This window comes from Dermacentor silvarum, chromosome 9 (genome assembly GCF_013339745.2).
Source record: "Dermacentor silvarum isolate Dsil-2018 chromosome 9, BIME_Dsil_1.4, whole genome shotgun sequence".
Taxonomy (NCBI): domain Eukaryota; kingdom Metazoa; phylum Arthropoda; class Arachnida; order Ixodida; family Ixodidae; genus Dermacentor; species Dermacentor silvarum.
In genome coordinates, this window is record NC_051162.1 from 103,801,833 (window position 1) to 103,829,737 (window position 27,905).

Below are 27,905 nucleotides of genomic sequence, written 5' to 3' on the forward strand. Positions count from 1 at the left end.
GGTTTTCATTTACCTAGTGACCGCAGGGACCATGGCTTTATGGTCGCTACGGTACACCGCCATAGGGTGTACGGCAAAGATTGGCACGTGCTTCATAAAAACGCCACCAATGCCGCGCGCGTTCGGTGCGAACGCGGCCAAAACGCCGCCGCCGTCGACAACAGTTGTGCGCGTTGCTGGTGCTACTAACGTCCAAGTTTAAACAGCTCCTCAGAATGTTAAGGACAGCCCATAAACAAACGTCATGAAACAAAACACCGGCAGCGTATTCCTTTTATGTTAAATCTTCGCAGACTGCAATATTAAAAGTGCGACCGAAGAAAATGCTCGAGGCCTCCCCCCCCCCTTAAAGAGAGTGTTGTTTCTACACGCTGTCACAGCCATCAGAGACTGAGCCCTTAACAGCTTCGCTGTACTACACTTACTACTTCACTATTCAGATACTACACAGACCAGACATCGTGTCTTTATCATCATCATCATCAGCCTATTTATGTCAACTGCAGGACGTAGACCTCTCCCTGTGATCTCCAGTTGCCCCTGTCTTGCGCTAGCTCATTGCAACTTGCGCCTGCGAATTTCCTAACTTCATCACCCCACCTAGTTTTCTGCCGTCCTCGACTGAGCTTCTCTTCTCTTGGTACCCATTCTGTAACTCTAATGCTGCAGCGGTTATAAATCCTACGCATTACATGGCCTGCCCAGCTCCACTTCTTCAGCTTAATGTCAACTAGATTATCGGCTATGCCCGTTTTTTCTCTGATCTACACCGCTCGCTTCCTGTCTCTTAACGTTAGGCCTAACATTTTTCGTTCCGTCGGTCTTTGTGCGGTCCCTATCTTTTTCTGGAGCTTCTTTGTTAACCTCCAAGTTTCTGCCCCATATGTTAGCACCGGTAGAAATCAATGATTGTACACTTTTCTTTTCAACGATAGTGGTAAGCTCCCGGTCAGGATTTGGCAATGCCTGCCTATATACTCCAACCCTATTTTGTTGTTCAGTAAATTTCTTTCTTATGATCAGGGCCGTTGTGATTACGTGAGCTAGATAAAAGTACTCCGTTAAAGACTCTAGAGGCTGACTCGCGATCCTGTATTTTTGTTCCCTTGCCAGGCTATTGAAAATTATGTTTGTCTTCTGCATATTAATCTTGAACCCCACTATTACACTTTCTCGCCAAAGCTCCTCAATCATTTATTGCTGTTATTGCTGCCCCGTTATTGCTTAATAGGACAATATCATCTCCAACCGAAGGTTGCTGAGGTCTTCGCGCTTGATCCTCACTCTTAAGCCTTCCCAGCTTGAATACTTCTTCTAAGCATGCAGTGAATAGTAGTGAAGAGATGATGTCTCCTTGCCTGACTGACCCCTTTCATTATAGGTACCTTTCTACTTTTCTTGTGGAGAACCGAAATTGCTGTGCAATGCTTGTGGATATTTCCCAAGATATTCACGTATGCCGCCTGTACTTCTTGATTACGCAATGCCTCTGTGATTGCTGCTATCTCTACTGTATCAAATGATTTCTCATAATCTATGAAAACCACAAAGACAGATTGATTGTACTCCGCAGATTTCTCATTACCTGATGACATTACCTGATTTATGACAGGGATATGATCCAGCGTAGAATATCCCTTTCTGAAGTCAGCCTGTTCTCTTGGTTGGCTGTTATCAAGTGTTGCCCGGATTTTATTGGAAATTATCTCGGTGAATATTTTATACAATACTGAAAGCAAGCTTAAGGGTCTATAATTCTTCAATTCTTTAACGTCTCCCTTCTTATGAATGAGTATAATTTAGGCGTTCTTCCAGCTTTCTGGTACACTAAGTCGTGAGGCATTGCGTATAAAGCGCCGCAATCTTTTCAAGCATGGTATCTCCTCCATATTTCATTAAATCGACTGTTATTCCATCTTCTCCAGCAGCTTTTTCCCTGGTCATGTATTTAAACGCCCTTCTAACTTCATCGCTAGTTATACACTCGTGTTTTACCCATTTTCGAGGGCTCACGCACCTATTCTGAATGTGTGCACGTCACCGTCGTCATCGGCTGCTATGAGTAAGCAAGCAATGCTCACGCGACAATTCTGATGGGGCGCAGGTCAAGCAAGCGACACTAGCAAGCAAGCTGCGGAGCAACCAACGCAAGCAAGCAAGCGAGCAATTCATTGCGACGCCGAAGTTTAAAAACACCACCATCCTGACGTTTTCAAACGACGCCACAAGGTGGCGCGACGCTTCGGAAACTGTATCTACTTCCGGTTGTTGCTGGACGCGATCTCCTGCAACCTAGCTTATAATAGCTAATATCCCAGGTGTAATATCTCAGGTGGCCGAAACAATCTAGGGTGCCCAACAAAGGCTGGACTCGTAATCATATCATGGATTTAGTGCGTAAAATCAATGAATCATTAAGAGGAAATACAGAATAAAGAGAATGCACATTATTGACAAACAGACTCATTGCATCATAAACTATGAACAGCAATTAACCCTCACTCGTTCATGCTTTCTACAATGTTTAATTAAAATCAGTTGTGTTACATAGAATCTGTCTTGAACATAAATAGTATTTATGTATGCACAGCCCAGTTTTGCAGACCTGAAAAATAAAAAGAGAGCGAGCAGAGATCAGCATACTCGTAAGACAATAGGGTACAGTCAAAAAAATTCAGAGCCTTTCCACTACTGTGAAGTTGTAAGCCAGCGAAACTATGACTATGGTAGGTATGCTATAGTGTATATTGCTATAGTGACATTGCTATAGTGAATTTATATATTATCATTATTGAATATATTGAGCATCTTCGGCATGTTCTTTCTTTGTTTCTCTTTTATTTGAGACTAAAGCAAGGACACCGGCCTCTTGTTTTCACCCGGCGCGATGGCCAAGTAGTGCGATTGCTGCGCCAAGTCTACCCCATCGTGATACACCCGCATATGAGCCGCAGCGTTCATTGCCGCGGTACGTAAGGATCCTGCAAGATGTTGTTAAGCGAGTGTCCGTCTCTTAGCGAGTTCAAAGGGCAAGTGCTGAAACAGCGCTCGCGCGATCCGAATGTCACGAGACAAAGGGACACAACGATTGGTAGGACGTCCCGCCGCCGAGTATCGTGACACTTTGGAAAGAGGCATCGGTGGTGGCGAGGGGTATAACAATGGGCCTTTCATCATCCGTTCTGATACCTGCGCTAAGGCACAACTGGCGGGAAAACGCCACACCCATGGAGCCAAACCGTCACGCACCTGGAGCCAAAGCAAATGCGGATGAGAGTTTTTTTTTCTACATGCGGACACGATCTTGAGGAACATAGCCCTTAACAGCTTCGCTATAAAAAGAAGCGGTACCAAATAAAACTTAAGGTGTGAACGAGATGTACCGGGGATCACTAAGAGTGTGTTTGTGAGATAAGTATGTGGGATAAACATTTATTCCGCTTTGAATCGCAAGCATTGTTGCTCCTCCTCACCAAATGTGCACCTCGTTTTTCAAAGCGGCTGGTGACTGCGCCGGCTTGTACTGCGACAGCATTTAGAAATTCAAATTTGATTTACTTGTCTGACCAACCATCCATGATTTACGTTGGTGACGACTGTTGTCGTCATCAACGCCACACAACGAATACTTTTTTGTCGTTGGAACTGAACCTCGTCATCTCCAGTGGTGACTTTGTCACAGCGTGAAGGAAAAAAATTCGTCAGAGACATTGATGACGGCTTACGTGCAGGAATGCGGCTTTCCGGAAACTGCGGGCCTTTTCTGCGCGAGATGTCGTGGTGCTGACGGACTCGAAGTCTGCGTTTTAAACATTTCATCGTGGCTTATCTCGAGAGAAGTTTACTAGGCAATCTCTGGCACTGATTAACGGCCTAGTGAGCAAAATATTTAACCTAATAGTTCAATTAACGGATACCATACCACGTAGGAATTGATGGAAATGAAAAAGCTGGCGGTCTTTGCACGTCTAGAGCTGACATGTGTACCAAAAGTGAAAGCGCCCAAAATTTTTCAGAACAGTAAGAATGCAATCCGCTTTCACTTTACGGCAATCCGCAAGACGACACACGAATCCTGTCTGATTCATCGACTATCACGCGAGAAAGCGACGCTGTTGTACAGCGTCAGAACCGACTCCGCGTACACCCCGGCTTGGTTATTCAAGACGGGGCGTTACGTCTCCCCACTCTATGCCTTCTGTGGTGACATTAACGACATCGAACATTTCATTTGGCAACGCCGGCAGCTTGACATAGAAATGAAAGCAATGATCGACAGCCTGCGAAAGAGTGTTATTACGCACAGGACCTTTGAAGACATCGTTTTCCCGGGAGGGCCTGCAGCAATGAGCAAGAGATGCAACGACAGCTGATAGCCTTTCTGCAAGACAAGGGGTTCATCGACACCTGGTGACACACCCCTGATCTCAACTCATAGGAGGATAAGGCAGAACAATTACAGGCTATGAATTCCCGGCTCACTCCGCTTGCTTCAACATCATCACCACCAAAGCATTACAGTCCCTCTGGTGCAATGTTTTTCCCGTGCGTTCCTTGTCCGTAAAAGCTCTCGCCTATGCTCTAACTGCGCCTCGGTAAGGCCAAATCAAATCAAAACGCGCCAAACATCTCAACGTGGCAGCTAACTCGAAAGCCCGCTCAGATGCACAAGGGCTCAGCAGCGCCACCTCATCCCCATTGGCTGCGCCGTCAAGTGCCCAATGACGCATGCACTAGGCCACACCTTTCAAAGTGACGTGTGCAATAACGCAAGTACAAGGCACATCTTTATTGATCCATAACCGACAAGGCGCCGCGGTGAAGCGTGCTCGTCTCGCATCCAAAACAAAATCTATCAAATTTCCTATTCAACGACATTAATTAGCTTTGTTTACAGGGACCTATCTGAGAAATTTGATGTCAATCCGGATATTTGTGACGTTCTTTTACTCTTTGCAACTTCGGCCATTTTCTGTATGGTCGATCGGTGGCGAAGCAGACGCCTCCGGATTTTCGCGTTATGGGGCATACAGTGCGTCCGCATTAATAAAGCTTCTCCGCAACCGGCTTCACGGGGACTTGAACCCATGCGAGTGAAGGGATATGCACTTGGCGCATGAGCGCGCTGACCACAGAGGTATCGCTTTCTTTTATTTCATTCATGTTCTCAAGGTATCCGAACGTAGGTACGTTCGGGTACCTTGAGCCAGGTAGCGAATTTGAAGGGATGTCCCGCAACAGATGCGTAGCCTGATCCACTGCCCGCATGATGAGACCTGTAGACGGTGGCGCAATAGCCCTCAATGTCGCCGCATATGTTAGGAAGTAGACCTCGGGTCTTCATGGTGCGACTGGTTGCACTTCCTTTTTGATTTCACTCCGGATGATGTCCGCAAGGGCTGTCGCAGGTGGTTGGGGTCCCACTGGTTCCACTGCTTGGAGTCGCCGCAGTTCGTCATGCACAACACTTCGTATGAAGTATACGAGGGCCTGCTTCTCGCTGTCGAACCCAACATAGCATGCAACTCACCAGGAGAATTTCAAATTGAGAAACACTAGCGGAAAGCGTAGTTAATCGACGTACGAAGCTGAATTGCATTTCCGGTGAAGTTTTTCGCACAAATCTCTGTCTCGTCTTTGGCCAACTAGAAGCATGCAGACGTTTGTCAAGGTTTAAATGGACCAACAAAGTATTTTGCGCTTACTCATTCTCTCGCATCAGAAGGCACTCAGTATGCCGAATAGTTCAGGCGTCTTTGTGAGCAATACAGTGTGTTTGCCGTCTCGAAATATTCGTATTAGAAATAAGGTCACAGAATGCTCACCAAAATGGTTTCGATAAAAAGACTTATGTGTAGCCTTCCCCAACCAAGTCTTCTTAAACAACCAAAATGTCAACCGTTATAACAACAGTGGTGTTGTCATTGGTTATTTCTGCGGCCTCTAACATAACATAGTTCCCAAGAAGAAATGCCATTCAAATATCTCTATCCTTCAATTTAGATGTGCTCCCAGCAATATCATTGAAAGATAGTGCTCATGCTTTCAATCAGCTATTGTTTCGAAGCTCAATCAGGCTGGCTTTCCAATCAGGCTCAAATAACCCTCGCGGTCGTTTTGATGCTTTCCAGTAGTAAAAAAAGCTCTGCGATAACAATATTACAGGAGGAATAACGTTCATATCTATACCCTAAGAAATGGCAAAGTTCCACGCCTGCGTCCCTTTGATATTTCCTGCTACTGCAACTGTAACTTCTCGACAGTTTTGGCAGCTTCATGACATATGCCCTAAAGTGTGAGAACAGGCCTTTTTTGGTTTTCAGCCGAACTATATGAAGCGTTGCGAGATATTATGGAACCCGGAGCTTCTACTGACATGAGAGATAATTGTAACTATTGAAACAAATTTGGAGATTAGGTCACAATATGTATCAGTTAAACCAGTGAATATGCCATTGCAGACTGCACCATTAAGGATAACGGAAGAAAAGGGGTAGCCACAATACTTGCGCTGCAATGTACTGCCAATTGAGTTTTTAATTTGTTTAGTCTCCTTGTCTTGAAACGCCAAGCTCGTGCGGCATCCCTACCAACTGCGCAGCCTTATAATTCTCATAAACGAGTGTTACAAAAATTTGTTTCTCTGCAAGCTGTAGGGGACCTCGCAATAAATGAAATAAGACTGTTAGAAATGAGCAATGCTGAAGCACACATTCCTTACCTTGGAATCGTCAGGATTGCCACAGGGTATCTGATCTGGTGCAACCACGGCATAAACGGTCAGTTCATCTGACATGTCTGAGCCAGCAGTGCAGAGGATTTTACAGGTAGGGTTGTACCAATCCATTTGCTGCATTCAAAAGTTGTCGGTTGGTCTTGGTATTAGAAAACTGTTTAACGAAATTGACCACGAGCGCTAAAATTAACAAATATAAGATAATTGTATATTTCAAAGAAGATAGACTGCGTTGTTATCATACGGGGTCACGAACACAACATTTCATAGGAGGATAATAAAAATTTTAAGCAAAAGGGTTTGTTTGGCGCGACACCTCTATATTAGAAGTCAAGGACGAGTAATTCTCACTGCTAATTCATTGTATTAACTCCCTGAATTCGATCTCAATAGACAAGATCAGGTTTAAGTTTAATCTGTGTGTACGATCAGAATGTAACCTTTTTCTAGTTATTTTGTGCAAGCCATACCCTTGAAAGTTCTTGCTTGAATGGGACATGCACAGTATATTAACCTATGTTAAATTTTAAAAAAGGAGCTCTGAGAGGAAGAAGGAGACGCCAGAAAGAATGCCACGTTTAGGGTCTATGAACCCTTTTTAACGTGATCTCCTTGGGTGTCCACAATACCCCCTGCATTGCTGTAGGCACAGGAGTTCCCCAGAATAGCATTGCAGAAACTGGAATGCTTGCCCATGTAATAACGCACAAGAGTCGAGAGAGCAGGTAAAGTGAATGATAGGAAGCAGCTACAAGCAATGCCAGAAAGGGTGTAGCGAGAGTAGGCAAAAATGGGTACACTGGGATGCTGAACCTATACAGGCAGTGACACAGTCACGAAACTAACGAATAGCAGCCTTGTTCGCTTGTGGCAGCTCACTTACATGGAATGAGCACGAGAGAAGGAAAAGGTGGCGTGTGTAAGCATTGCTTCCTTGGGGTCTCTTCAATAAAACAAAGGCTACTAGACACGACAATAATAGCAGGCAAACTGGAAAAATGTAAATTCAATGTCGTGCACGTTTCTCCTATTACTTAAAGTAAACACCGACCATGTTTTTGCGCGCGATCAACTGATGCTGGACGTGAGGGCGCAAAACAGCGTTAATGCGTCGCAGCGTCAAGAGGACACAACATAAGCGGCCGTCCGAATATCAACACTTCACTACAGTGGCTTGCACCGTGTGAGCAAATGAGTATGCCAAAATTCTCGTTGGCTACGAACATTGGCGCAGAGCAACAGCTGAAGCAAACGGGTCTCGCCGGGTGTGTGATGCACTATATACTTCGGTAAATAGAGGCTGTGCACGCAAACGAACGTTCAACATCACCTTTACACTTTCGTATCACTATCATGTATCGTGATCACTACAATTTGTCGTCAGTAACGTGAATAGTACCGAAATTTTTGCTTACAGCCAATTTTCACAGTGCATGCGATTGGCCTGATTTTTTGATACAGGGTACCTGAGAACCCCAGGGGTGAACGATAAATGTATCAGCCTGTCGTTTCGTAATATAGCAACTGAGAAGCTGTGTTCAATTTTACTATTCTGAACTCACGACAATTGATGGTGCATGTGCCCGGTAAGCAGAGGCAGCTGCACACGACGCATAAGCTTCAATGGAAGAAACACGTGCTACGGTCGTAGTGCAAATCGTTGATATGGTGCGCAAATACGTAGCACTTCTGCTGGAAAAATGTCTATTATAAGCAGGCAGGAACGGAGCGTATTTGTGAGCACTGAAATACTGTAGCGTATACAACCGTACAAGGTCATGATAGAATTGCAGTCAAGGCTAAAAGAAATCAGACCCCTTCCCCTGTCAGAAATGGGGGTAAGCGAAGCTTGTGGCCAGACGAAACTGTCGCAGGCGTTCCGCTTCGTTTGCCCTAAACTTAGGGTAGGCGGCTCTTCGCCGACGTTAGGCTTCAACATCGCGCTCAAGCAACTCGGTGTCCTCGGCTCTTCGCTAACGTTTCGCTTGGGCTTCGGAAAATCGGACGACAAGTTTCACTTGCTCCCATTTTCTCGACATGGGAATGGCTGGTGATTTTGTCCCTTTGGGTCCCACGTGTGACAAGGGCAGCTCAAGGGAGCGTTACAGGTCCCCGAGCCCACAGGAATATGTGCCATGGGGCGTGGACCCTTTCTGCACTATCACCAGGATTGGCCCACCTTTCAGCGTGACACCACCACCACCATCATTGCCACCACCGCCGATACTTGTGAGCCTACAAAACTTCGCTTAAAAAGTTGTCGGCCCTTCCACTCCGTGAAGATGGTTAACCAGCGAAGCTGAAACGTGCGGCCCCGGTATTCATCCCTGGGTTAAACCCGAGGGTTCATTAAAGTATTCCTCAACTACGACATTACACACACGTTCGGCTGTGACAGGAAGAACGACGTCACTGAAGGTATGCCCACCATCCGCCGTTGTCGCTTGTGGTCGATGTCTCGAGCTTTCTCGGTGACGGGGTTAGCAGCATTCGCCCGCTATTGACGCTTGCCATTCTTCAAAATTACATTGCTTCAAGATTAAATCTATTCATTACGTAACAAAATAAATCGCTCATACCCACTTAAGCAATGGCTCCTACCCCTAGCACAACGATAGGAGAGAATGGTAATTCTACGCGGCAATTATGAGCGGGAGTGCAGCTAGCTGTGGAAGAAGACGAGGACGATACGATTTAATAGTTTTTTTTGGAACAGTTCACGTTTTACTCCGCCTTCAGCAGTTTATTACGTTCCACCGAAGGCTTCGTCTCAAATGACAAATAATTTTGACCAAAGGTGTAGTGCCACTGAGTTCTCGTTTTTTCTGCGTAATCAAAAGATAAAATACTGCGTCAGACCTCGAAGTAAAATGTTAACTGCTATATACATGCATGCGGAAGGACTGCTTAATGAAATAAAGCACGATTTTCAAATGCGTCTTGGAATTTCAAACTTGTGTTATAAATGTTCTGCTCCATATATAGGACACAGCCAATTTGCCCATTCCGTTCAACTGTGACACATTGTGCCTCGGAGCAGTTACATGCATATACATACGCTTTGTGCTTCTCTTTGCGTTGACTTCTCATCATTCTTATTTGCCCTACAAACATCAAAGATGTCATCAATATGTTTACCACAGTACAGGATGCTTGACAGTATGCATACGCCTACACTGCATTTTTTTGTATTTGGTCATAGCTTGTGAACGATATGGTGCACAGGCAAATTGCATCGTGCGAAAATGTAGAAATGCTATGAATGAAATTTAGCTTGAAAAATTTTATGAACCGCCTCATAAAATCTTTCTGACATCGATACGTGCAAAATTTGAGTATATTTCTGAAAGTATGCCATGGAAATTTACTTGCGCCAGCTATTTTATTAGTGAGAATTAACGCTCCAATACGTGAATGCACTATTTAATTACAAGCCCGCTAGGCTTTCTTTGTACATGGAGGTTTTTGCAAATTTTCTTGCAGTATCGCATTGCATACACCAGCTCGCTGCGATTGAATCGGTGAAGCATCATAAAATAGCATGTCAAGATGTCGACTTCAACAGGCAAAAGTAATAAACGTGAGGGTATCCTTCGTTTAAGCAAGAATCAATTGAACTTAGAACTTCTCTAAAACTTCCTGCTCCAAAGAATTGTGTTTGCACCTAACCTCACTGATCATCATTAAGAGCTGCATCTTACAGTATTTAGAATTTGTAGTTAGATCATTTTGAAGCATAATAGGAATTCCTACTTTCACGTCTTGGGGCTATTTTCAATGAAGATTAGATAATGTGATTCTAAAGTTTCTTTCAGCTGTTGCTTTACAAAAAAATCACAAATTTCAGTATTTGACAAGATATTTTTTGTTAGAGCAAGCAGCCAGGATTTATTAATCTTGGTACAATTTGAAGGGGTGTAAGAGTATCCGTGGCCACCTAATTTCAAAATGCTGACGATTCCAAATTTATCCACGTTTGCCCTGCGTGCTATTGGCAGGCTAAATATAATGACTGCTGTCTTTATGGCGCACAAAATTGCCTTACCTCAGCTTTCACTAGATATTGATTCTTTGGTAGGAAACTTTCACACTTCTCCCATTTCCTCTTTTGATGCTCTGGATTTTCCGTTGTGGTCGGAACCTCCGTAGTGCTGGCAACCTCTGTCTCTGTCGTAATTTCCATGGGGTAATTTTCTTCAAACAAGCACTTAGCACGCTTTCTGTGTGGGCATAACAAAGAAGCAACGGTGTAACTCGTGTTGTGAGATCGGCAGAAGAAGAAAAAACGCAAGATTTCTGGTTTAATTAAGTATACTTGCAAATGCTCATCGCTTCACTATCCAGCAGAGCTATGCAAAAAGGAGAAGCGAAGCGTTATTCTTTCGGTAGATAAAAGGACTGAGCTCATTCTTGATGGTATACCTCACCAATACACCTCCCCGCATTATAACTGCTAGTGAAACGATTTTCACGCCCCATCATTGCCCTTTGATACGACATTTTCGTATAATATGACAAAAAATAGCAAATTTTTAATAAGACTCCATCGTTAGGTTCTTTATTCTTTAATGGGCCAATGTGCGTGCCTTGATTGTTTGTTTGTATTCAAAGTAACATCTGTGTCGCCAATAATGAACAATATAAAAAATTATATTGTCTAGGCGTTCATGTGCATGTAATTCATTTTATTATCTCGTTGTTGCAGAGACCACCTCCCTTACAATATAAATCGGACACCTTTAATGGTTCAATAATATCAAGCCTAATTTATTCCCATCTTTAACTACTTGCTGCGTCATTAGTTCTGGCAGTTTACAGGTTCTGTTTCAGACATCCTATACAATTTAACCACGAGTACGTCTTCCAGCACCTGCCCCAGAACGCTAAGAAACTCCGGAAACACTAATGTTAGGAGTTGTGTCAATTGCATGCATGAAGATGTGGTGGCACTTTCTATTTGTGAGCACTTCTAACGACACATGCTGATCATTTGTGAATAAATGCTCTACAGAATTTTCTCATCAAAAAAAGTGGGAAGGCTTACGTCACATATTCTTTGATGGCTTTCCTGCTACACTCTGAATACCGTGGACGGATTTCGCCATCGGCTCTTGGGCTCATAATGGTACCGCCATTAGCTGGGCACTCTCTTGTCGACTCAGCACCGTCATGAGTAGAACCAAGGCTGTGGTGGACAGGCAGGTTATTGCAGTGAGAGGATTTGCACAGGAACCTTTCATATTCCTAATGGCTAAATCATAATGAAGCCATATCCATTAAGGTTGCTACATTTATATGGGTGTACGCACGATGCACGCAATAGAAACAGAAAGCTAGGCCTATGATTTTATCAGGTTTTGGTATAAGTAAGAAAAAATTCAGCATGCATGTATCCCGTACATATCGTAAACCAGCGAAGCTGAAATGTGTGGCCCCGGTACGAGCCCACACGTGATTTCTTTCTATCTTGTCCCTGGCTCGTGCCCACATATCCGTGGCTCATGCCCGAATATTAAATGCGGGTATGCATACCCGCATATTGAATGCGGGTAGGCGCCACACGTGATTTTCACGCGTTAGCGTTAGTAACCTCGTGTCACAAAAAAAAGCCGGTGTCGGCGCCAACCGTCCTCTGGCGAAAAAGCATTCTGAATCACAACCACGCAGGCCCTTCGTAGACATTAAATACTTCTTTTAATGTTAAAGTTTCTCAAACTTTGACTTACAATCTTCACAAAGTTGTTCCTGAGAATTTTGAGAATGACAGCCCACAAACAAACATCATGAAACAAAACACCGATAGCGCATGGTTTTTATCTTAAATCGTCTCAGACTGAAATATTAAAAGTGTGAAACAATAACAGAAGATCGGCCCACGCAAGGGGCCGCGTTTCCACCAGAAAGCGTGCCTTCGTACATAGCGTTGATCACCAACGTTTCCCGGTAAATATTATGGTTACATAAGCTGCAGTTGTCGAGAAGCACGAGAAGTAGCCAAGGATCTTTGAATGCTGTCGCGTTCCACTCTTAAAGGCGAAGCTTAAGCGTGCTTCGAATTTTTTTCAACTTTCTAGTGTGTCACTTGCCCTGCTAGTTGGTTTCCAACTAGCCAGTACTAGCAAGGCCATCAAATAGTATTAAAGACAAGAGCCCGGATTCAGTGACACAACAATTAGGCTATTCGCATACCTGGATAGTCATCGTATGTAAGTTCTACCCGTATTGTTGCATACCAAGGTCAAGCAAATGCCGCGCCTTGAACCACTAGCGTAAGACGAACAGCTACCCCATTGTTAGAATACCAATTCCTTCTTTTACCTACTATAAAGCTGAATATAAAGCAACGCTTATCAAAATATATATCAAGTGTCTTGAAACTCACTACTGTTTTGCAGGAAGTTGTTTATGTTTTAAGGAAGAAGAAGGGCACAAGAAAGTTTCAACGCCATCACGTGTGTTGGAACCAGAAGAACATCACCATGCTAGAAAGCGCCGCCGCCAGCACGTGTCGCGCAGCTAGTTCGCCAGTCCAGCTGATATATCGTTGCTGCCGCTGTGTTTCTGGCTATCGCTTGATGACTCCCCTAAACCTGGTCACATTTGGTGGGGGTGTGGGGTACGCTTAGAAACCTGGAACTTCGAAGCAGGACTCTGCCATCCATTCCCGTCACGCCGGAAGAACCGTCACCACCTCCACTGGCCACGATGCCTGGCATGGCCTGCTCGGTTGCATTGCGGCAGCGCGACCCTTGCCATATTCAGCGGGATAGGGCACCATGACGTAGAGGAATAGCTCACATCCCATGAAATGGGTGAGCAACCACAACCTATGAGACGAGGCTGCGAAACTGAACAACGTCATATTCTACCTGAGCAACGATGCGAACTTGTGGTACCGCAACCACGAACTTGATCTAGCTATCGACTGGGGCGGCGTTCGAGACCAGTTTTACCGAGGTGTTTGGGCGGCCTGCAATCCGCAAGCTTCGCGCCGAGCAACGTTTGCGAGAACGAGTGCCGCAGAACGGTGAGACAGCCAGAAGGTATATCGAGGATATCATGGATCTCGGCAAGCAGATCTATACGACAATGGCAGAAAGCGATAAGATCAGGGATTCTTTAAAGGCGGCTGTCAACTATGCCTTTCAGATGCTGTTGGCAAACAACCCCAACACTGTGTATGAAGTAGTGACCCTTTGCCACAGCTATGATGAGTTGCGCAAGCAGCGGCTCGCCATGCGCAATTCACTGGTAGGCTCTTGCTCTGGCTTTACTATTGTCGTCGATGGCTCTTCAATGATAGCGCAGATTCTCGAGTTTGTTCGCGAAGAGGTGGCCCGCCAACTTTCATTTGTGTCACTGACGCCTGAGGAGCCATCCTCTTCGTTGACGCGCACGCTGCAGCGCGTCATCTAGGAACAAGTCGCTGAGTGCCTTTTCCCTGCCTTTCACAACACTCCTATTGCTGCGCCAATCAGCTATGCGCAGGTCGCCGCGACGCCTGCAACGCCGAACCGTGCCGCGTTACATGCACCAACGCGGACATCACCGCCTCCCGCCTGGTTATTGCCGCAGTATCCCCACGTGTAGAAAGAATGGCGCACGCCAATTTGTTACTCCTGCGGGAATGCTGGCCACGTGGAGCGTTTCTGCCGACGATGGTTGATTCCTACTGCTCACCTCTTGCAACCGACTTTTACCTACCCACCAAGAGAATTTCAACGCCGTGCTTCATCGGATCCGCCTTTCGGTCCTATGAGCCGATTGGAGGAATCCGCCTCTGCCGCAGACTTCGGAAAGTGATGTCGTCGGTTTTAGGTCTTTCGCTATGCAGAGCAAGCGAGCAGCACATTAAGCCGTTAGGAGCCTGCACAGACCGAGCCGTTATTGAAGAGGAGCTTTAGGTACTTCAATTTTTTGTTCTCGCCTCTTGTTCATACGACGTCATCTTGAATGGGATTTTCTTTCAAGCCATCATGCCGTCATTGACTGCACCCGCACCGAGGTAGCGTTCCTACCTCTTTGTGACACGTCATTTGAAGAGCAGCCTCCTGCCAAACTTGCCACAGAAGACACCGACATTCCTCCGTGGTGGTCTGTGATCGTCCCCTGTGTGACGGTAGGGTGCTTTTTATGCCGTCTGAGCTCTACGCACGTGGCCGAGTGGTTCCTCTGCCATTCGCTATGCTTGATTTCCGGGCTGGTGCTACTTCCATGTGTATTTCTAACCCAACGTCGCTCCCGCTTCATTTGTTACGCCACGAGTGCCTCGGTCGTGCTGTCCCGGCGCACTTACTTTTCCACACGCACGGAAACCGACCTGCCACATACGTCACCGCTATAGACCTTGTGCACGTGAGTTCTTCACTGCACCCCTTTACTGCATCCATCAACCGTAACCTTACTCTGGCGCAGTGCGACGAGCTTCTCCGCCTTCTTCATCAAATCAGAGATTCATTTGATTGCCACAATACTTTTTTGGGTCGAGCAACAACTGTCTCCCACACTGGCTCTCCTGCTCCTCTGCGCTAGCGACCTTACCGGTTTTCGGCCACAGAGAGGCGGGATATTGATGAGCAGGTGACCGACATGCCCACTCGTGGCGTTATTGAGCCATCAAGTAGTCCATGGGAATCCCCAATCGTTCTTCTTAAAAAGAAAGATGGTTCCATCGGAGTTTGCGTCGATTATCGTCGTTTGAATATGATCACGCAAAAGGATGTCTATCCTTTGCCGCGCCTAGACCACGCACTTGACTCCTTGAAACGAACACAAGTTTTTTTCTTCCTTAGATATTCGCTTTGTATACTGGCCCAGGGCCGGGGCTGGTCGCGGTAAGACCGCATTTGTCCTACCGGACGGCTTGTATGAATTTATTGTCATGCCGTTCGGCCTTTGTAATGTGCCGACCACATCTGAATTGATTATGGACTATATTTAAATACGCTAAATAACAGAGGCGTGTTTGCCACTGAAGTGGCAAACACGCCTCTGTTATTTCTACGAGGTTGTAGTATTTGCGCCCGGCATCCCGACACATCTCCAATGCTTGAAACAAGTCTTTACCTGCCTTACGCAGGCTGCCCTGCACCTTAACTCAAAGCAGCGTTTTTTAGGCGCAATACAAATAACTATATTGGGTCATGTTGTTTCCAAACATAGCCTGTGTAAGCCAATGACACTTAAGGCACTGCGTAGCTTCATAGGCCTGTGCTCCTATTTTCGCCGTTTTGTGCGAAATTTCATTGCTATCATTGCACCCCTGACACAGCAGCTTGTGGCAGCAGTGACCTTTCCACCTGGTCAGAAGAACGGGATGCAGTACTTACCACCTTACGTCGCCTACTTACCCTGCCAGCAATTTTACGTCACTTCGAACCGAATGCTCTTACGGAAATTCACACTGACGCCAGCGGCGTCGGTCTGGGTACAGTGCTAGCGCGGCAAAAACATGGCTTTGGCGAGTACGACGTAGCCTACGCCTGCTAAACTCTCACCAAAGCTGAAGCGAACTACTGTGCAACTGAAAAGGAATACTGAGCAATTGTGTCGGCTCTTGCAAAATTGAGGCCCACCATTACGGTCGGCCTTTTGACGTCCACACAGCACCATGTGCTTTGATGGTTGTCGTCCCTGAAAGACCTGTCTGGCCGCCTCGCGCGATGGGCCCTACGTCAACCGGAATACGACATCAGGATAGTCTACCGCTTCGGACGCAAACATTCTCACGCCGACGCTTTATCACTTTCGCCAATCCCACCCGTCGTCGACAGCTTTTAGCTCTTGGCGCCCGCTCTGTTACCTTCGCACATCACCTACTTGGCTTCAGAGCAGTAAAAGGACCCATGGATAGCCACTCTTCTGAACCTTCTGAAGAATACTGATGGACTACTGGTGTCTCGTGCATTCCGCCCTCAAGCACCACATTTCGTAATTCGAGATGGACTGCTTCTACCCCCCAAAAATGTCGCAGTTGCGCCCGAAAGGCGAAGCATCGATTGCGATAGCAAATTAGTAGGGAGCTATTCGGAGTAGGGATAGTAGTTTTATCGGCTGCATAAACTTGGACACATTGGCTTACTAACTGAATTAACAATCGTGGTGTCAGCGCGCACAAGCAAACATGAATAGATCACACTGAATGACCGCAGCCAACGACTGTCAAAACGCTGACAGCAAGCGCAGGTTCGCGGGGTCTATCACTTCAACGGAAACTGAGCGGCGAATGCACAGCGCATACAAAGGTCAGAGCCGTGTGGAGATAAGAGACGGTGCGGGCGACGGGCACCGCCGGGCAAACTGCAAAGGAGAAGTTGTTGGCAGAGGGGAAGCTGCCCCCCTCCCCCCTCTTCCCGCTTTGTCGCTTTCGCGTGGGAGATTGAGTGGCAAGATACGCCTTTGGTGCCGGAGCACAGCGCCGCCCCACCTCCCTCACTCCCATACCCCCCACCCGACGGTCGCGGTTGCTTTCCGCCGAGCGTTCGCTCTCCGTGATAGCGCGCGGGGGAGTTCGTCCTCCGTGATAGCGCGCGGCGACGATTTTATCGCCCTTGGAATCTATATGGAACCTCACGGTGACGCCGACGGCAGAAATCCGGTTGAAGTGCCCATATAATTGCTATCGCAATAAAATTACCATTGTGATTACCGCAAGTGACTTCTAGTAGTGCCGCACCAACTACGTAGCGGTATGTGCGCTTCATTTCACGCCAACTCGCGATGTGGCCATGGCGGTGTTGCCAAGGCCCACACGCGCCTTCGACTTTGATGTTACTGCAGGGCATATACAATTACGTAAGCAAACACGTCCGCTCGTTTCCTGATTGCCAACGTCGCAAACTGACTCCTCATCCAGCCGCTATGTTGCAGCTACTTCCACGCCCATTCTGCCCTTTTGACCGTGTCGGGATTGATTTATATGGTCTTCTCCCGTGTACGACTGCTGGAAATTGTTGGGCCATTGTCGCGGTCGATCACCTTACGCGACATGCGGAAACCGCTGCCCTCCCAGCGGCCACAGCGCACGACGACGCTTCTTTCAACCTTCCTCACCTCGTTCTGCGCCACGGCGCTCCTCGTCAACTATTGAGTCACCGATGTCGCGTGTCTCTTTCTGAAGTAGTAAAGTCTCTCCTTTATCAATTCAACATTACACATCGAAGCACCACCGCCTATCACCCTGAGACAAATGACATGACATAACGGTTGAACTGCACTGTCGGGTGACGTGCTCTCCATGTGTGTCGCCTCGTTTCATTCCAACTGGCACCTTGTTCTACCGTTCGTAGCATGCGCATACAACACTGCCAAACAATACAATTCTTCCATATCATACAGATGCTTCAGAGTGCACCCCCGTATCCGCAGCCATTAAGCATGCCGAGGAATGTCGGCAGCTCGCCCACTCACTCGCTACCTCAGACCAATCCCTCCAGAATCTTCGACAGATGACGGCCGACCTGAATCCCTCGTATGGTTCTTGGTCTCACGTACGAGTCCGGGCCTCTCTTCCAAACTACTTCCAAAATTTGATGGTCCTTATCGCGGCTTTACCCAAACTCGCCCGTCAACTACATCGTTCATCCACTGAAGCCCCAGAGTGAGCACCGTCGCCGGGCGCATGAAATTGTTCGTGTAAACATGGTCAAGCCTTATTATGACCCCATCATTTCGTCGTCACCGTAAGTCGCTAGGACGGCTCCTTTTTGAGCCGGGGTGAGATTGAAAGGAAGAAGAACGGCACTACAAAGTTCCATGACCACCGCGTGTGTCGGAGCCAGAAGACGATCGGCAGGCTAGATAGCGTCGCGGCCATGGCGTGTCGTGCGGTCAGTTCACCCGCACAGCTGAGCTATCGTTGCAGCCGCTGTGTTTCTGGCTATCGCTGGACGACTCCAATAAAGCTCATCACAGTGTGCATTGACACACTGTACCCTTCGAAATAGTACCCTTTAGCAATAGCGAAATACCAGCGCTCATGCTATAGTTTGGAAATGTGTCCTGGAAGTCATCGTTCCGGAACTAGTCCAGCACCCTTCGGCAAGTCGCACCTAATTTAGGCAACTGTGCCAGGTTGACGGCCATTTTGTTGGTTTTAATATTTTGTGAAGGGACCAGGTGCGAGGGTAAACTGTAGAGAAGTTGCTTCTCACGAGTTCGTTTTCTTCAACTGCGCACACACATATTCTATATATATATATATATATATATATATATATATATATATATATATATATATATATATAGCCGGCTCCTGTTACTCTTTACTTCACTGTATATATATATATATATATATATATATCGAGCAACCTTGTTTACATGTAACACCAGCGTGTTCGAAAATTGCTGCATATATGTTGACGTACGTTGGCCCGTGTATATCTTGAATTTCGTACTATGACGTGTAAATATATCACGTTTTCTAATGATACTCACAAATGGCCTATTTCGTGAGCAACGCTCAATGCCCCGGCGTGTTTCGTCCCATCGTCTCGAGCAACGATGACATTATGCCTATTGCAAGCTCCCCTTGTATACGCAAGACCTGTTTGACCACAACAAAGACATTCAATTGCTGACGCCTGCGACGAACAGTATTTGCATTTTTAAAAGCCCCAAGAAAATATTACTTACCTTGAACCCATATATTGTAAAGTCTTCATGGCATTTTTATATGAACTTCAACTTAGATCGCATTTCACCCAAGAGCATTTCCAACCGAAAATATATTACCTTTTCTTTATTTCAAAACACTTTCCTGTCTGGGGCACGTTTTTGATAAACGGAGGCTTAGGCAAATGGCAGGAGTATAGTAGGCATAAAATGAGGACGAATTAAGGAACAGCTGTGTCAGGCGAGTTAAATGCGTGAGCACTCCTTGTAAGTACTACGACATTCTTTTTGTTCTTTACGACGTGCCACGACTATTGTGTGTGTTTAGTGTAGGCCTCGTTGAAAGGTTCCTTGAACAGAACTAGTGGTCATCAGCGAGACTGATGTGAAAAACTACAGCAGATTCACCTTTCGACTTGTTTTAGTACAGGCAATGCAGGCCCGGCAGATATCGTCTAAGAATATTGAATGCAACTCTCAAGTGCCTAATATTATCGAATGCAAGATAACTCATGGAGAAATATGCCCATTAGTATCTTAGTGATGTCCTAATTACTGGGTGTTTGGTGCAATGGACTTATTTTGGCATAGAGAACCACCGCTAAGGCTTGAACAAAGGTAAGCCGACTATATTGTCTGTGACCTTCTTTATGGTTTTGTTTTCCTACTTCTGGGAAAAAAGAATTTGCAGTGAAGTCTAATTATATATAATTTATATATTTTGATCCTCAATCTTGCATGCAGGATAAAACCACTGATATTTATTGTCTTAAAGCTCGCAAAGCTCAGAAGTCAAGCAGTTACTGTATACTCACAACACAATTCTGGACATTGATTCCCACTAATTACAATTACAGGTGAATATTACATCCAATGTGTAACTCTCCCAAGAACGGCTTCTTTCTGAAAAATTTCTGTTCTAGCACACTCTATCACTGACATATTTTATTAAGAAATTTTGTTCCATGAGCAAAAACTTAGTACCCTTCCACTCTGTGAAGGATGACTAGTGAAGCTCTGATGGGTTCTTCTAACATGAGGAAATTATATATGACTATATATGCAATTAATTATTTACACCAAGGCAAAGACACCCTAATGCACCTTAATCCTCCTTCATCCGCCTAATCGACTTTAATCCACCTTAATGAACCGTAATATTCATTAATTCACCTTAATCCACCCTAATACATCATTTTCACCTCAATTCCCCTTAATACATCCTAGTTCTCATTATCCGTCTTCATCCACCTTAGTTGACTTTAATCCACATTATTGCACCTAAACCCACCCTAATCAACCCTAATCGTTCTTAATAAACCGTAATCTACTTTAATCCTCCTTCATCCACCTTAATTGACCTTAATCAACCTTAATCCACCTAAATGCACCATAATCCTTGTTAATCAACCCAATCCTCCGTAATACTCCTTAGTCCAATCAACCTGCATCAGATTTAACCTCCCTAAGCTTAATCCTCCTTCATCCACTTTAATTCTGGGTTTGGTGGGTAGAGTGTGACCTAATGGTCATCCATCATGTTAAGGAATCTACATACACAGGCTACTGTCGACTCAATGTTGTCGTCGCGACTTTTTTCTACACACCCTGTCGACGGGTGTGCTTTTTGTCAAAACCTAGCCATCTACAGCTTCGCTGTAAAAGTGAAATGCCAAGTCAGAACATAGATTTGTGTACCCGCAAATGCCTACACAAAGTGATTTATCCCTGCAGTAAAATCAACTAGGTAGGGTAACTATTCCACTGTTTCATAGCTGTACTAACAACCACTAAATTCCAAAATGAACTTCAACGCCTAAACGGAATGTAGTCCAGCACATAATAAAATATGTGCACTTTGTCTCAACTGCCCCATATAAGTTTCCCAATGACGGTGAATGCGTCGTTCAATACGGTTCACAAAGACGCACAATATACACAATTAATGCGCGTAACGAAAAATCAAAGCTTTTTGTTAATGAGCGCGCAACCATCATCATTACGAGTCTAAGTAATATTACGAGTTACCTGATTCCACATACATTGAAGATGTACGAAATGGTATGACAGGTTTACACAATGCAATTATCAATAGTTTGAATGGCTCTTTATGAAAGCCCAATACTCTTATACGTATGAATGTGTGCTCATAAAAATAGCGCTGATCTTCAAAACTGCGCGTATTCATTTTAATACCTATTTTAATATGTAAGAGTATCGCAAAAAGTGTCAATAAAATTGCATGGATCAAAGGCTACAATCTCATCGCCATAAAGAAAGACCCATAAAAGTAAATGGTTCAGAATACCATATTTATCGAGTAAATTAACAACCTCCCAAGTTAGCAACCTCGACGAACACCAAGTTGACGACCACATATTCTGGTGGTGCTCCTGAAATATTACACACTTGCTCCCATTTCAATAGCTCACATTACAGATGATCTAAAGAGAGTACATATACGCCGCAACATTTACGCTTGAGCAATTCATAGTGAAGGCAAACGGTACCATGCTGGTGGATTATAAGAGCATGAAAGCACTTTTTTTTCATGCAGCGTGCTCACCTGTCCATATATTTTATCGTCTAGAAAATCAGCTGGGAAGCTGCATGGAGGAGGGGGAAGAAGGTAAAAATTATCTTAACAAATTGAATTTAGTGGTTTGTAGCTTGAAGTGCGATTCATAAATCAACAATTAGTCTACTTGTCTAGTCTGGCCAGATCTGATGAATGCGCAGCGCTGAAACTGAAGTGAATTACGTGTAATCTATCTACTTTTTATTAACGTGGAGAAGCGGTTTTAATTAATATTTCTTGTGTCACTTTTTATCAATCTCGTTGAATGTAAGAAGAGATACGGAAGTATACGTTACCATACGACACAAATGTCGAGCCGTCGGGTCTCTTGTGCTCCATGGGTCGTCTGAAATCTCAAATATCCAATGAATGAAGCAATGATTGACGTCTTAGGTAAGTTGCATCACATGGGCGATATACAGTAGCCATATTTAGCAGATTTATTGAACATTTTATAGGAACTTTCCTTTGCAACACAAACATACCTAATTAATTTACACATTGCTAAATTCATGCGAAAGTTAATTATGAAATTTCTGCTTTGTAACTTCCGCAGGTAAAATTGATCTCGCTTTTGTCACAATTTCCACAGCACTTTCACAGTCTAACAGGCGAAGAAAGTACACTCTTTTACGTACCCTATTAAAATGATGACCGCATCGGCAAATTGCATTTCTTTTTTCGTCCTCGAATATTTTTCCAAATTTCCGAGCGTGCCAGGAGCATTGACAGCATTGTTCTCCATGACGGCTACATAATCGACCGGCCCCTGTAAGTTGGCCACAGTAAATAAAACAGAGTAGATAACGGTGCAACTTACGATTTTGTTGATTTCAATAGCTCTCAAAAGAATGCTGCCCGGAGGGTCAAGCTGGGTCAAAATTTGGCTCACCTGTTAAAAAAGCAAGGAGAGATTGAGATCCTCAATATTCAGCTAAAAAGCTCTATACAACAGTTCACACACCCATCTGACATAGTATACACTTATCGTCGTTTTCTTGCTTGTGTTTTACGACACTATGCGTGGTGACGCATAGAATACTGACGCCTTTCTGAACTAGAATACTCTAGTACTCAGACGTCTACAGGACGATGGATACTTGTGGTTATCAGCAGTGTTTAGGCAATGAGTATCGCTGGCTACAGCGACGTTCATGGTTTCAATACTGCTGAATACCTCGGTATGCTTTACAACCTCTCACTTGTTTTAGTGTAACCAGAGAAGCAAATGCATTATTTTTATAGTTCTGAGCTTATTTCCAAGAATACTTCTAGGTCCCTCCTATGATTTTGCGATCACAGCAGAAAGAATGATTGTATAACTGGAGTTTTGCAGTCTCAGTGCTTCGTTGAATCCGTGAATATGTTTCATCGCAATCGAATACGTCTTATGCCTTCTGAAGCTGGAAAATTGGAAATGCAGCTGTTCGTAGAATAAACATGTTGTCCTAATTTCATAGGGCTAACGTTATTGTATTAGGCAAAGAAATTTATTTTCACACTGTCATTGTTTTGCTAGTATCCAGTCGCTCTGCTTTCACTATTTTTCCAGTACTGCGTTTTTCGCATAATAATCTCAGCCAGACGTTTCTTCTCCTGATGCTATAGATATAATCAAAGCATAGACGATGAAAATATAGATCTACAAAAAAGGTCAAACTTTTTTTAATACCCTTAATGTGGATCTTCTTACGCCAATGTCACAGTAATACTCCTAGTATGACAATCGCCAAGCTTATCTCGTTGGTAAAATGCGAGGAAGATGTCAATAGCCACAGACAAACCAATGCAGAATTTTACTTCCAGCTAAACAAAAGAAGTTTTATTACACTAGTGATAGTTATTACTAAAACAGATATGCTTTTCAGTTGCCGACTACACGTCAGCAAACGGTAAAGAAAGCTATCCCCACCGCAGTAATTCGCCAAACAGAGATAAGCGGCTTTGCAGGCGTTTAACGCTAAGCTTACATCGTGAAGCATAGGCCACAGAAATTGGCCGTCGCCTTTAGGAATATTTTTTACCGCACTAGTGATGCGCTTGTGAATGGGGGAGTGGCTTATCTTCGAACTAAGCTGAAACAGGACCCTGGAAACAGACAATGTAAAACACAAGAAGCAAATTCAAGCTCGATTCGTGAAAGACTACTTCTGCAAAAGTTGTACAAGTTGCGCCGAATTCTCGCGCAATAATACATTTTGCGAGCTTGAACTGGCTTTTCCACGTACGTACAATTGGAAGGCTAGGACTTGTTCCAGACGCGGTGTTCGTAACGTGTCAGCTGTCGGGAGGTTTTGATTCCTGACGGAATAGCCCAAGGCTCTCAGGTAGTCCAGCTTTGGGGGCCGGATTATCGAGAGAACCGAGTAGCAGTATCGTGGAGCGGCTTGCAAGGGCATTGGCCGCATACTAGAGTCAGCAAATTATGGTCGTAGCGTCCGCGACATTTAAAATCACCTTTGAAATATAGTGTTTATTAAGGTTCGCAACAGGCGACGGGCTGGACAGATAACAGGAAGACGAAAGTGCAAGCCATGGCTGGGCGCAGATGCCAAGACATGAGGCCGCTAGCTAGGACTTCAGACCGCGCCGTTGCCCACAAAATACATGGTCTACGAAGTTAAACTACCAATTATTTTTAATAAAATTGTCATGCCGAGCTCCGCAACATCTTTTCGCGTAGGCGGTTTATGCGCTTTGGTGGCCAATTTCTTAGAATATTTAAATCATCGCATGAAAATTTATAACTTAGCTTAGTTTATTATAATAATTATGGGATTACTTTATATTTGAAACTTCAAGAAAGTTGTATTTGAAGATAACTTCATTTTGCATAATTCTCTTGGATTGTTTTTGTTCCAATATATTTATCATGAGATATCGGTCTTAGTCCCCTAATTTTGCATTCAGGGGTGTTGCTTATTGCAGAATGCAGATTGCAAAGTAGTAATGTTGTGCAAAATGTTTATTATTATTAAATTGTAAACTTGTATTTGTCCTGCTAAATTTTTTTCAAAAGCCATTGAGAAAGCAATATCCATCAGAATATAAAATTTCGGTGACTAATGGTAACTTCATACGTAATACATTCTAACACAGTTTCAGAAGCAATCTATAACAGTCGCTGACTATACTAAGGCTGATTATACTAACGCTGATCACTGATTATACTAAGCCATTTAATTTATGTAACCACATACTTCTAATTACAATGCTGGGATAGTATGTCATAAGGAGTTGCACACTAGAGAAGATAAAATCTCACATATGCCATTTTAACAAATTGTGAAAATAACTCAAGGTCACATATTATGAAGGTATATTGCGTTGTTCTGCAGGGGAGCATATTAGGGCCTCTAGTCTTTATCCTATATCTAATGATGATACGGTACGCAATAGTCGTAGTGCAAAATTAATTATATACGTTGAAGATACCAGTATTTGCTTTTCTGTCACTAACATTGATGACCTTGTCGACATCTGTATATTACAATAAATTACCGGTATGGTCTCTATCTAATGGTATGAAAATTAGCGAGAGCAACACAATGGTGATAATTTTTAAACCAAATGACAGAGAAATGTCTACACATGGAGATCTGGCTTTAAGTGACCTGAGCATTGAAATTGTCTATCATTTTAGGTGCCCAGGCGTGGTGCCTTCGGTAAATATGTCCGGGTATAGCCACGTAAATTTTCTAAGTCAGAAGATTGCTTACATAAAAGAATACTTGGTTCTCTCAACCACCTTCTCTCGACCCAGATGAAATTACTTATTTATGATACCTTGTTTTATTCCAACTTATCCTACTTTGTACAAGTCTGGGGTACCACAGCATTTCTTACACTCAAAAATACATATAGTGCAAAAATAGTTAATCCGGTATGCTCATAGTAGCCTTATTGTGACCCCAACTGCCGATTTATTTATCAGTGCTCGTGTCATTAGAAGGCATGAGTTGTACAAGTATAGATTAAGGGCGGGGCTTATATTTGACATTAAAGGAAATCTTAAGTATTCGATAGCGATTTCTTGTTTAAGAAAAGCAAAACATGGGTATGAGACAATGCGAAGCGAAATGTGGATTGTAGCAACCTCACGTTTAAATTTGGAAATGCAGCGTTTTTGCTACATGTTTCCAGGTGTTCTCAATAATTAAGATTCTACTAATCTTGATTTGTTTTCCTGTCCTTCAAGCAAGTTACGCTTGAACGTTGTTAACGCGACAGCGTGATTTGATTCTATAGACACTTTCTCCTTTGTGTGATTATAATTGCTAGCTTGTTATTTTATCGGTGTGATCTCTAATTTTGTGTTGATTTTGATGTCATCTCAAATTGTGTCTTTGTTGCTTTTAGCCCTTGTAATGGGGGAAGTGGGCTCGGCAAGCTGCCCAATGGGTGCTTTTGTTCGCTGCTCCTTTGTTTTTTTAAATGAACGAAATAGCTTGCTTGCTTGATGGATTGATTGATTGATTTATTGCTTCATTGAATTAGTCTCGACTTATGATCCACCAATGAGAGAATATCAAGTTGAGGGAAAAGGAAAAAGCCAGTCGTTGCTTGTTTTCGGCAGTTGACCGCAAGAGCGCAGCTGTTATCAGCTTCGTCCAGCTTCCAAGCGATGTGCCACACGCAAAAAGCTAAGTTACAAGTGAAACTTTACGTTATGCCGAAATCCATGTCCCTAAGTGCCAAAATTATCTGCATCAAGTGCACTTAGATGTACCGCCTCGAGCTGCAGTAGACTTTGTTCGGCGGGAAGGTACCTTGTCAGCGGCCGGTAGAAGCGGCGTGTCCTGCGGTTAAGCATTCGGTGCGCTGCGCATGCCATGTCGTGACCACTAGATGTCCATGGCACCATTCGCAGAGTTATTGGAAGTAGATGCTGAAATCTGCACGTCTGAAGATGACTGGGCCAGGGCTTTGTTTAAGGCAATGAATGGCGTCGGTTGCGGGCAATAGATGAAATGCTGGACACGGAATACTGTCATGGTGGTGCAACTCCGAGGTCACCAATATGTGGATGTCGCCACTGATGGTGACATAAGCCCTGTTTGTTGGGGAAGCGTCGGCGGTGGAGCGGCCCGTCGTACAGCTTGGGCTGCCGGCAAGTCGTTGTTATTGTTGTTGCTTCAAATTTGCGGTGTTCGCGAGAACTGTCTTCTTCCTTGTTCTCTGGTGCTGCGCCTAATACTGGTGCCACTACAACGTCAGTGAGTTTCATATTTGAATATTAATATCGTGGAATACAAACGCTGCAGGAGAATCAAGCAAAGTGAGTTTATCTTGAAATAACATTAGGACTACAGTGTATAATGTAAACATATACGGCAGTCGCTGCAAGATAATTGTTGAACTTTCGTGAACTTTTTGTTTGTTGACTGTAAATTGCGCAGAAAATGATGTCCGAGAAATGTTCCGTAGCCATCATGGCGTTCGAATTGCTGTTGAACTTTAGACTCTCTCTCTCTCTCTGTCTACATATATATAGAAAAATAAATAGAAAAGGATTGGACGTCATCTGGTACATATATATATACTATACTATATATATATATATATATATATATGTGTGTGTGTGTGTGTGTGTGTGTACAATACGACTTCCAATCAGTCAATATATATAGGCTTATAAATATAATAGGCTTATAAATCTCTGCTCGGAATAAGATAGCTTATCAAGTAGAGATTATGCGAACAGCAGAAATTGAGTTCTTGCTACTTACAACTCCCATAAGAAATGTAGAATAATCCTGTAAATCATGTCCTTGCTTCGTCACACGGTTCGTCAGCACGTCGTCGAGAATGAGGTATGTCTCTATGATGAACCCAGAAGCCGACTCTCGTGGTTCTGTAGGTACGAAAAAGTTTTAAGGCCGAACGTTTCTATGCTATTTCTGCACACAAATGCCGCAATACTTGCCTATTTTGACGACCTCTTTTTTGATTTCTGGTGGCTCTGAAATAAGAGAACAA

At 44.2% G+C, this 27,905-nt stretch overlaps 1 protein-coding gene across 5 annotated transcripts; it reads right to left on the reverse strand.

The window, feature by feature from the left end:
• Window positions 1–2,505: 2,505 nt before the first annotated feature.
• Window positions 2,506–27,776, reverse strand: LOC119464889 (zinc metalloproteinase/disintegrin-like). 5 transcript variants are annotated; one of them, XR_007463660.1, is made up of 9 exons: window positions 27,656–27,776; window positions 22,747–22,818; window positions 22,565–22,695; window positions 22,223–22,272; window positions 19,172–19,280; window positions 11,781–11,921; window positions 10,782–10,956; window positions 6,722–6,890; window positions 2,506–2,605 (listed from the first exon to the last, which is right to left on the reverse strand). XR_007463660.1 is itself a non-coding variant. In XM_049656659.1 (9 exons), exons 1-9 carry the CDS (start codon window positions 27,662–27,664, stop codon window positions 2,525–2,527), a joined length of 897 nt encoding a protein of 298 aa, XP_049512616.1. In that variant the 5' UTR covers window positions 27,665–27,776; the 3' UTR covers window positions 2,506–2,524. The 5 variants fall into 5 exon arrangements, 4 of the variants coding, with proteins under 4 accessions (XP_049512616.1, XP_049512618.1, XP_049512619.1 ...); XM_049656659.1 differs by having other exon boundaries at window positions 6,722–6,850; XM_049656660.1 differs by lacking the exon at window positions 2,506–2,605 and adding an exon at window positions 3,380–3,799 and having other exon boundaries at window positions 6,722–6,850.
• Between the last annotated feature and the right edge of the window lie 129 nt (window positions 27,777–27,905).

What these genes read in the sequence shown, in the direction of transcription:
- LOC119464889 (XM_049656659.1), bottom strand. An exon ending in CTCGACATTTGTGTCGTATG is followed by an intron (nt 19,281 to 22,222) that starts GTAACGTATACT and finishes GTGGTCAAACAG; the next exon opens with GTCTTGCGTATACAAGGGGA. An exon ending in GCAATCCTGACGATTCCAAG is followed by an intron (nt 2,606 to 6,721) that starts GTAAGGAATGTG and finishes TTTATTTTTCAG; the next exon opens with GTCTGCAAAACTGGGCTGTG.